This window comes from Olea europaea, unplaced genomic scaffold (assembly GCF_002742605.1).
Source record: "Olea europaea var. sylvestris unplaced genomic scaffold, O_europaea_v1 scaffold1802, whole genome shotgun sequence".
NCBI lineage: Eukaryota > Viridiplantae > Streptophyta > Magnoliopsida > Lamiales > Oleaceae > Olea > Olea europaea.
In genome coordinates this window covers 3,727-15,361 of record NW_019235765.1, presented here as the reverse complement: position 1 = coordinate 15,361, position 11,635 = coordinate 3,727, and the positions used below count along the sequence as shown (strand labels likewise).

Sequence of the window (11,635 nt, the reverse complement as noted above, 5' to 3'; positions counted from 1 at the left end):
ACATGGAGTCATTAAAATTCTGGTGTTTTTTTCCTCCACAAAATAGTTGTTTTAACCCATGTAAGACCTATTTTAATACATGCCAAATGAAGTCAAAACATTGCATTCTTAATATCATTTCGAAGTGTTCATAACCTAATTTTTCGCCTCTTTGTGGCGTGCAAAATGAACAACTTTAGCAAAAGTTACGATATATCAAAGTAGGCCGTAATATTTTGAAAATTTCAATAATATGCTAACCTTTAAAATTTGCCAATGATCTGAATCTACAAATCGCTTGCGTCATCTAGAAGTTCATTTCGAGAACTACATCGTAGTCATATCAAATGGATCCAAACGGATATTGAAAATAGTTAAATATGCCTCAAACGTACGTACTAAAAAAGGGATTTAACTCATCTTTTCTTTTAAAAAAATTCAATTATTTCATTAACATTTATTATTTTTGTACGATAAATTTTTCAATATAATTTACATCATTTTATTATAAAATTTTACATGAAAAATGACGTCAAAAATTCTAAAATCATTACAGATTGAATGTAATTTCAATTACTTTCAAATTATTTTTCGTTAAACTTTAATTTCATTTACTTCGTACATTCAATTTGATTTACTCGCCGTTAGCTCAACATCCATAAATGGCATAGTAAACAAAACTATACATATAACAAAATTTATTTAACAATATTGATAATGATATAATTATAAGAGATTTTCAAGATGTCAAAATGTATATTAACTTATTTTCATTAGTATTATATTGTTTTTAAAAATTACACAGTAATTTTGAACCCTAGAACCCAAAAAAGCTGGGTTCGCCCCTGCTTAGGGATATGAAAGGTTTAGCAAAGGGCAAAGGCTCACGAATGATATTGTTCATATATAGACTATGTGTGATAACAAGATGCTTCATTAGTCTCATATTTTAGCCTTACTGAGGCAAAACATGTGGGGAACACGCAAGGCCTCCACATGGAATGATATTAGAAGTCTATGCAGTCTTCATTGTGGTGCCTACATGACTTCCACAAAGACTTTAAGGTGCAACATGAGAAAATATTAGTTTTGGATTGAAAGTAATAACTTTGGGTCATATATAATTTTTAAGATCATTTTGACTAGAAAATGCGGCTTAAAAGTTAGTCGTGAAGGGATATTATAGCATCTGGTGTAAAGGGAAGAAAAATTGAATGCTATATTTATTTGCTGTTTAAAAAGTTTTACTTCTCCTCTTTTGTTGTGTTTTATTAAAAATGGTTTAAGATGTTGTTTTGTATTTATTGCAACCTTGTGATGAGATGTTATATGTTGGGATGAGATTAACGTCAGGGATTTTATATGTGTACTGATCTTAGAGCTTTTACATTACTTTTCCATTCATTTCGAGATTTTGTGAATTAGATATTCCAAAATGCATAAAAAATATGTCGCCCACCCCTTCTTTCTTGAAAAATGTTAGTATATATTGTTAAGAGTTATTAAGTTTTACTTTTTATTGAATAAATAGACCTAGTCAAGATAGTATTCTATTTTGTAGGGATTGTGGTTGAGGATGTTCACCACATTTGATTTTAGTTTCCTAAAAATCTGCACATGTTGGTTTGGTAGTGTAGATGATTTCTATTTAAATTGTAAGTCAATTTTTTTCATAATCAACAAAGTGTTTTTCATCTTGTCTTTCTTTAGAGAATGTATCTGTATCTTTTATCGAAATTTTAACATTTGGTATCAGAGCTTTCACTGGGCCTAAAGAAAGGAAATAGCAGCAGCATGGATAAATGATGACAGAAAACAGCAATTATATGCAACCTTCGATTCCCAGATTTAATGGTCATTATGACCATTGGAGTATGTTGATGGAGAATTTTTTGAGGTCCAAGGAGTATTGGGCACTTGTGGAAACTGGGTATGTTAAACCAGGTCCAAGAGAAGCACTTTTGACAGAAGCTCAACAAAGAAGACTTGATGAGCAAAAGCTAACAGATTTGAAGATTAAAAACTATTTATTCCAGGCAATTGCATTTTGAAGACCATTCTTCAAAAGAACACTTCTAAAGAGATTTGGGATTCAATGAAGAAGAAGTACAAAGGCTAGGCGAAAGTTAATCAATCTCAACTTCAAGCACTCCGCAAAGATTTTGAAACCCTTCAAATGAAGCAGGGAGAGTCAGTGAATGACTATTTCTTCAGAACGATGACTATTGCAAACAAAATGAGGCTGCATGGTGATAAAATGACTGACATCACCATAGTTGAGAAGATTATGCATTCAATGACCCCCAAAGTTTGATTATATCGAAGAATCAAATGACAGATGAACTTTCAATTGACGAACTGCAGAGTTCCTTGCTAGTTCATGAGCAAAAAGTTAAACCGGAGTAGAAGCACTACTATTGAAGAACAAGCATTAAAAGCTTCAACCTTAGCTGAATCCTCAAGTTCAAGAGGGCGGGGCTGAGACAGAGGTGGAAGAGGAAGAAGAGGTCGAGGAAATAGAGATGGAAGCAGGCAACAACTTGGTTTCAGAAATGATGATCACTCTCAAGGTCGAGGAAAGGGTCGTCATCAACACTATGACAAGTCTAAGATTGAATGTTATAGATGTGGAAACTTTGGTCACTACAAGAATGAATGCTATACAAAGCTGTCAAAGGATAATAGAGAAAAATCCAACTTTGTTGAGAAAAAGGAGGAAGAGACACTTCTAATGGCCTTTCATGCATTGGAAGAGGCTGGTCAAGAGACCTGGTATGTGGATACTGTTGAAAAATTAAACCGATATTGTAACATTCCATCTATGTTCATGAAATCGAAACGCAATTTCGTCTTACCGAAATGGATTTGGGAAGATGAAGTGACAGATTCAATCATTTCCTTTCTTTATTTCAAACCTAAATGAAACAAAAGAATGTTATTAATTTTCTGAAATCAAATACGAAGAAAGAAATAAAAAAGAATTAAAGTGAGAATCGAGTGATGGGATCGGCCGAGGCAAGTGTTAGACACTTTATCCTTAAGATGAATTTGCCCTGCATTGGTACTAACGATTTTTCGACAATCATCTCCCAAAATACAACGACCACGTCAAGGGATACATTCGACAGCAAACCGAATTTAGGCATATCATACCAAAGGAAAAATGAATATACTGCTGCACAATTTCAATAGGTTCACACCATTTCAGAAGTTAATAACTTTCTTTAATATGTTGCAACATATATTTCCATGCCCAACGGTCATCTGACTTGCTATATAATTTGAACGGACGTGATTTTCCACATGGACAGTGTAATTAATTCGATAAACTGTTATACTTCCAATTTAGTGTTCTCTTATTCAAACACCCAATTAATTTAGTTATTGCAACAATGTATGCATTCAATTATACATACTTTTCCATCTAAAAGTGACCAGTCACATGCACTTGTAGCATATATGAAATGATTATGACAACCATTACATGACCCTTTCCCAGAATTTAATGGATACAACCACACTAATAGATCCATCATTTCATGCAAAACTAATAAGGAAACGCCCCTGTTTCATGGTGAAAAGAATAAAATATCAGGAATTTAACAGCATCAATTTGACATATGCAATACACCATCAATATGAGTATACAATTCCCAATTAAAATTTTACACGTTTATGTACTTACACCATGACAATTCCCATATTCTAGAGAGAAATGCACCGCAAGATTCATCTTAAGATTGTAGAAAAACTAAATCAATATTGTGTATATTATATTCACAAAACATGTCATTTATGTTCACGAAATCGAAACGCAAATTTCGTCTTACCGAAATGAATTTGGGAAGATGAAATGACAAATTCAATCATTTCCTTTCTTTATTTCAAACCTACTTGAAATAAAAAAAAACGTTATTAATTTTCTAAAATCAAATACAAAGAAAGAAATCAGAAAGAATTAAGGTGAGATGTGAGTGATGCGATCGGTCGAGGCAATGTCCTTAAGATGAATTTTTCCCGCATTGGTGCTAACGATTTTTCGACAATCATCTCCCAAGATACAACAACCACGTCAAGCCATAGGACCACTCCAAATGACTTAGATCAACGAACTCGAACGGAGTTCCCTCTCTATCATAACCATGACTTTGATGCAAGTGTTTTATACAAACTAAAGTGTAAGCATGAAATGGAATGATATGGAACTATCTATTGACTTTTATGAATTTCTTGAATGATAAAATTCAGACACATGGGGTCTATATATAGTAGTTGGAGAGATATGTTAAAAAATACAACCATACCAAGAGTCACATCTCTTAGAATTCATAATTATTGGAAAATGATTATGCTAAAGGTCATGACCGTTCATATGAAAATACATCTTTTCATCCAACTCTTTTCTAGAATATTTCACAATATTCTATACAATTTTCCAACAATTTCAAGTATTAAGTAGTTTACATTTGACTTAGTTTCTCATTCACCAAATTAAGAATTCCACTTAAATAATCATGTAAAATTGGTCACAACCAATTTTCAATACAAAATTCCAACGAATATTGGTTGCAACAACCACATAAGTGGATGTAAGTCTTCCTTTGTGAATTTAGATGAAAATTTTAATTCAGTTGTTAGTTTTGGGGATAAATCAACTGTGAATCTAATGGGAAATGGAGAAATTCAAATAAGGACTAGGAATGATTTCATTGAAACTATTTCAAATGTTTTTACATTCCTGATTTGAAAACAAATCTTTTGAGTGCTGGTCAGTTACAAGACAAAGGATATAAAATCACAATTTTTAAGGGAGAATGTGAGGTGTATGATCCAAAAAGAGGCTCTATTACTGTTATAAAAATGACTCCAAACAGGTTGTTTCCTTTAAAGATCAGGACCGTACAAGCTTGCTTGTTGTCTAAAGAAGATGACTCATCATGGAGGTGGCATTATAGATATGGCCACTTGAATTTTAATGGCTTGAGGACTCCTCATCAGAGGTAGATGGTTACTAGTCTTCCAACAATCACATTTCCGTCAAAAACTTGTGAAGAACGTGTTATTGGGAAGCATCAAAGGGATACATTTCCTAATGGAAGAGCAGAAAGAGCTCGAGCTGTACTTGAATTGGTTCACTCTGACATATGTGGACCAATCAATCCAAGTTCAAATGGTAAAAAGAGATACTGTATATCTTTTGTAGATGATTTGAGTAGGAAAACTTGGGTGTAATTTTTGCAGGAAAAATCAAAAGCTTTCCATGCATTTAAGAGTTTCAAGGCTCTTGTTGAAAATGAGACTGATAAAAGGATAAAGACTCTCAGTACAGATCGAGGAGGAGAGTTTTGCTCTAATGAGTTTGATGCATATTGTGAAGCAAATGGAATAAGGAGACGGTTGACCACTTCACACACACCACAACAAAACGATGTATGTGAAAGAAAGAATAGAACCATCCTCAATATGGTTGGAAGCTTGCTAGCTACAAAAGAAGTTCCAAAATAGTTTTGGCCTGAAGCAGTGTTGTGGTCAATCCATGTTTTAAATAGAAGTCCAACATTTGCGGTGAAAAACATGACACCTCAAGAGGCATGGAGTGGAAAAAAGCCTTCAGTTGAGCATTTTAGAATATTTGGGTGCATTGCATATGCATATATACCTGATGAAAGAAGAAAGAAACTTATTCTAAGAGTGAAAAATGTGTGTTTCTTGGAGTAATTGAAACTTCAAAGGCTTATAAGTTATTTAATCCTGTAATAGAAAAGGTGATAATAAACAGAGATGTAGTGTTTAATGAAGAAGTCAAATGGAATTGGACTGTGGCAACTCAGTTTCAAATCCAATACTTGATGATGATGTCTCAAGTGATGAGCTAGAAGAAGTTCTTACAACCTAAGAGCAACAATCACCTCAACTTGTGGCTCAACCTCATCAATAATTAGAAGAAGAAAGGAATTATAATTTGAGGGATGAAAACACCAGAAAGAGGCCAACATGGATGCAGGATTATGATTTAAATAATTCAAATTCTGATGATGACAATGCTCAGTTTGCTTTGTATATAGACAATGATCCAATCACATATGATGAGGCTGTTAAAGAGAAGAAATGGAAAGAAGCAATGGATAAAGAAATTGAGTCCATTGAGAAAAATCATACTTGGGAACTGACAGATCTGCCTAAAGGACAAAAAACCATTGGTGTAAAGTGAGGTTTCAAGATAAAGTTAAATGAGAAGGGTGAAATTGACAAGCACAAAGCTTGTTTGGAAGTAAAAGGGTACAAGCAGAAGTATGGGATTGATTATAAGGAAGTATTTGCCCTAGTTGAAAGGCAAGATACAATCAGGTTGGTGATTTCCCTAGCAGCTCAGAACTCGTGGTCAATTTTTCAATTAGATGTAAAGTCAGCTTTCGTGCATGACAATTTACAAGAAGAGGTGTTCATTGACTAGCCACCTGGTTATGAGAAGAAAGGAATGGAAGAAAAGGTTTACAGATTAAATAAAGCACTCTATGGACTAAAACAAGCACCACGAGCTAGGTACAGTCGCATAGATGCTCATTTGCCAAGCTAGGATTTCACAAATGTCCTTTCAAGCATGCTCTTTATGTCAAGACTGAAGAAGGTAAATTACTCATTGTGTGTTTATATGTTGATGACTTGATATTCACTGGTAATAATGTTAAGATGTTTAATGAGTTTAAGATGTCTATGATGAAGGAGTTTGAAATGACTGATCTAGGATTAGTGCGTTATTTTTTGGGATTAGAAGTCATTCAAACTAGTGCTGGTAATTTCATTTATCAGAAGAAGTATGCACAAGAAATTCTCGAGGGGTTTAAAATGATGGACTGCAAGGCATTTGGAACACCAATTGAACCTGGTTTAAAACTACACAAAGATAATGGTGGAAAGGTAGTAGACAACACCTATTTCAAGCTAATCATTAGTGGTCTGATGTACCTAACTTTTACGAGACTTGACATCATGTATGTAGTAAGTTTGATCAGTAGGTACATGGAAAAGCTATCTAAGGTGCATCTCAATACAGTTAGAAGAATCCTTAGAGATGTAAAGGGCACAGTTGATTATGGCATCTTTTATAAAAGAAAACATGGTACTGGTTTTGTTGGCTATACAGACAGTGATTATGCAGGTGATATAGATGATCGTAAGAGTACCTCTGGACATGTGTTCATGCTTAATTCTGGTGCAATATCATGGTCCTCAAAGAAACAGCAGATAGTGACACTCTCAACAACTGAAGCTGAGTTTGTAGCAGCAGCCTCAAGCTCATGTCAAGCTTTGTGGCTTAGAAAATTGTTTGAAGTGCTTGGTGATGAGCAAAGGGGTTCAACAATCATTTATTGTGATAACATGTCAACTATCAAGCTGTCAAAGAATCCAGTTATGCATGGGAGGAGTAAACACATTGATGTTCGTTTTCATTTCCTGAGAGATTTTTGTAAGGATGGCAAGATTGAGCTGCAGTATTGTAAGAGTGGAGAATAGGTTGCAGACATTCTGACCAAGTCATTGAAGCAACCAGCATTTGAGAAGCTGAGGAATATGCTTAGGGTTTATTCAGTTCCAAGCATTGATCAAGGAGGAACATCAAATGAAGAAGACCATGTGATAGCAAAGAAATCCTAAACTGTTTTTTAGCAAAAATTTGTTTGAGGGAGGGTGTTAAGAGTCATTAAGTTTTACTTTTTATTAAATAAATAGACCTAGTCAAGATAGTATTCGATTTTGTAGGGATTGTGGTTGAGGATGTTCACCACGTTTGATTTTAGTATCCTAAAAATCTGCACATGTTGGTTTGGTAGTTTAGATGATTTCTATTTAAATTGTAAGTCAGTTTTTTCATTATCAATAACGTGTTTTTCATCTTGTCTTTTTTCAGAGAACGTATCTGTATCTTTTATCAAAATTTTAACATATATCACTATATTAAGAAAACATATTGCTTGTGAATGTTAGGATGTTCCCTTAAATGTTAAAAAATTAGAATGTCCTCATCCGCCGTGAACATAACCTTCCATGTCTTGTTCATAAAACAGATTGTTCACAAATATTGAAGTCAAGGTAACTTTTCAAATACAAAACTTAGAAATATGAAATCTGCAGGACCCTTCAACACGAGTTCAAGAAAAAACCATACTATACGGCAATGAAGCATGCATATTGAGCAGTCAACGAAGGATGTCTCTTATGAATTATTCAATATTCGGAAACAAGATTTTACAAATTATTACAACTTTCTGCAATAATTCACCGTGTAGTTATTTGAATTCATGACAAATATATTTTTATTTTTTTTCAATCAATAAACATTTAAAATCACACTTGAAATTTTAGGCAGCATAGGCAACCACGGGACTCCTCACTGTATAGATTCCATCATGCCACACCAAAATCCCAGACAGCATTCTCGAAGTCAATGTTGCTTGAACTGTCACTACAAATGTTTGCTTCTGCCCAATAGATTTGAAAGAAAGAACAGATGGAGAAACTGTAATATTTAGTCCGATTGGTGCTGACGTGATAGCGGAATAAATGGATATTGGTGAACCAACATTTGTGACGGTCCGATGGAAAACACGGGTGATAGAACCACCAGCAGTTGTAGATAATGCAAAAGAAGGATAATTTAGGTCCCAAACTGTACCATTGTTAGATTGAGTGCAAGTGATGTTATTTCCAGTAATAAGTCTCAAGTTCTTAGCGTTGTAACCTTGCCCGCATAGGAATTTGATGTAGTCATTTGCTCCCATGTCGTATACCAAACCAGGACTTTTAGCATTCACTGGATCGATATGACCCGATCCAAATGCAAACTCACCATCAGTGTTTGTAAGCGGACTCATTGGAGCAGCTGGAAGTTAAAAATAAAGACAATCAATGGTTACTCTATGTTTTTATTTTCAGTATTAATAATACAATATATTTGAGGCAATTTGATTTAAGAAATGCTCAACACTTTAGATTTCAACCAAGAGAATTACCTGTAGTCATCAAAGCAGACTTTATAGCGGCTGGAGACCAGGTTGGGTTAAATGATTTAACATAAGCAGCTGCTCCAGAGGCGTGAGGGCAAGACATGGATGTTCCAGATATAATATTGTACGGAACAACTCTACTATCTCCTTCCAATCCAGTAACCGTAGTTAGCTCCGACCATGCAGCTACAATATCCACTCCAGGTGCACTTAGATCAGGCTACAGAAACGCAGAAAAAGAAATCATTAATTAGATAAGCAGTGAAAAATCAAAAATTATATTTAAGTCTTTACATACCTTGAGGATGTCTCTTGTGATTGGATTTGGTCCTCTTGATGAAAAGGAAACCACAAAGGGGGCAGCTTTTTCTACTGCTTCAACACTCTTAGCAATTGTAGCACTTGGGTTACTGTATGATTAGCAATATAATCAGATATTCATTTATATTTGTCAGCTTAATAATTAAAGAATTGTGTAAAATAAATAATAGAAGGATACAATTTTATTTACCTTGTTGTGTTGATATACTTAAGAACTTGGGTACCATCGGTGGATGTCAAGTATGATGCTGATAAGGGAAAGGAGAAGGCGAAATCATTGAATTCATCACTTTGCATTACAGTTCCAATAGCACCCGCTTCTACTTGTGGCGTTCCATCACCCAGCGAATCACATAGGACAATGGATCCATTTACCAGTTTTGCATCTAGAGAGCCGGGTGAGCAATACCTGCAATAATTTATGCATCATTGACGTTGAAAAAAAAAAGTACCACAATTAATTATATAATTTTAGTTCTTCTTTAAAATCTACCTTGACTCGGAGCCATCAGAACCTGGTGCAGGTACATTTCCTCCGTAGACTAACGAGTACGTCTCATTTTGGAGCGTAAATGTGTTTACAGAAACTCCCTAAAAAATATATAATTAAATACCATTTAAGTTAGTGGGCAGTGTGTCAAAATTAATATAAAACAATTCTGATATTAGTTTCACTTTTTATTTAGTGAAGAAGGAATATCTGATTATCACCTCGTAACTTTTACCGTTCCCCAAGAAGACTTGTGTCAGAAATTTCCTGTCGATGACATTGGCAGCAACCGAGAGTGACCAAGGTGAGAAATTTGTGATGCTTTCAGGATCAGGTCCAGAATTACCAGCAGAATTTGATGTGAGTATTCCATTTTTCATAGAATGGAATGCACCAATGGCAATTGGATCGTCAAAATAATCTGAAGGAAAAAACCCTCCTACTGAAAGTGATATAATATCAACTCCATCGGAAATTGCATCATCGAATGCTGCAAGAATGTCAGAATCTGAACAACCATCGGACCAGCAAATTTTGTACACTGCAATGCGCGAAGAAGGCACCCCTCCACGAGCTGTCCCCAAGCCAAGACCTAACAAACTTGCCCCTTTTACAATGCCTCCAGCTGCTGTGGATGCAGTGTGAGATCCATGTCCTTCAGAGTCTCTAGGCGAGGGCACGTCTGGATAACTAATGTTTCCTTCGCTATGATAAAACCTTGCTCCAATTATTTTGCTACAAAAAGTCCATTTTATGTTAGAGAAGTTGACAGTCTTACAACTTAACCTTTAGATGAATGGTTCAACATAGACGACTCATATATCCAAAAATAAAGTTGGGATAACACAGCTCATTATATTATTAAGTACACAGGATATATGTACTTACATAAGTAGATGGGAATTATAATTAAGGTAGCTTACTTATTGCAAGTCAAATTTGAGGAGGCTTGGCAGCTGCCTTTCCATTTGCTTGGAGGAGTGCCAAACCCTTCATCACTGAAACTCTCTGATTCAGGCCAAATCCCGGTGTCTAACATTCCAACAATAATGTCGCTCTCAATTTGTGTTCTTTTAACATCTTGAGGGAAGCCCATAAAGTCCCATGACCTTGTTGTGTGGAGTTGCTTTTTGGTGCTGGGGAATACAGACACAACTTCGTTCATGCCTGAGTACGTATTAGATATAAATAACTTAGACTAGAAGCAAGAAAATCTCAACTGCATGCTACAAATTAATTGATTCACAGATGACATACTAGCAATTTTCTCCTTCTCTTCCTCAGTCAACTTGGCAACAAAGCCGTTGAAGCTTTTGTGGTAGCTGCGGAGCCAAGATTTTGATGCCCTTTCGCTGAATCCATCATATATGTATAGTACAAGTTAGATAATTACTAATTTATTACTTTTCCTATTTCTTGACATAAAAAGAATTTAGAGGCCCACGGTTCCAATATATTTTGAGATCTTAAGCATTTTTTTAATATAAATAGAAGTTAAACAACCTGTCCATAACTGATTGTAGCATGCTCATGTGCATTGACGTAGCAGAGAAATCACTTTTGGAGGGAAGATCACCCATGTATACAATGTATACCTGCATGCAAATCTAAATAGTTAGCCACAAATTACTAATTCAATTTCTTTGCTATTTATACGAAAATACATACATGCATATATATATATACACACACACATATATACATGTTATATGTGTGTGTGCATGTTCTATTTATACATGCCTTTTCCTTGGCATCAGATTGTCCACTGCAACTAATTAGCAGAGTGCATATGAGCGTTACGAAGAGGAGAGGCCATGACTGAGAAATTATGGAAGCCATA

The 11,635-nt window shown here is 34.9% G+C and overlaps 1 protein-coding gene across 1 annotated transcript; it reads right to left on the bottom strand.

The window, feature by feature from the left end:
* Nucleotides 1-8,339: 8,339 nt before the first annotated feature.
* LOC111378332 (cucumisin-like) lies at nucleotides 8,340-11,396 on the bottom strand. The gene is made up of 9 exons (XM_023001514.1): nucleotides 11,296-11,396; nucleotides 11,053-11,141; nucleotides 10,719-10,962; nucleotides 10,017-10,530; nucleotides 9,799-9,896; nucleotides 9,496-9,714; nucleotides 9,283-9,394; nucleotides 8,991-9,204; nucleotides 8,340-8,860 (listed from the first exon to the last, which is right to left on the bottom strand). The coding sequence occupies exons 1-9, from the start codon at nucleotides 11,394-11,396 to the stop codon at nucleotides 8,340-8,342; spliced, it is 2,112 nt and encodes a 703-aa protein (XP_022857282.1).
* Between the last annotated feature and the right edge of the window lie 239 nt (nucleotides 11,397-11,635).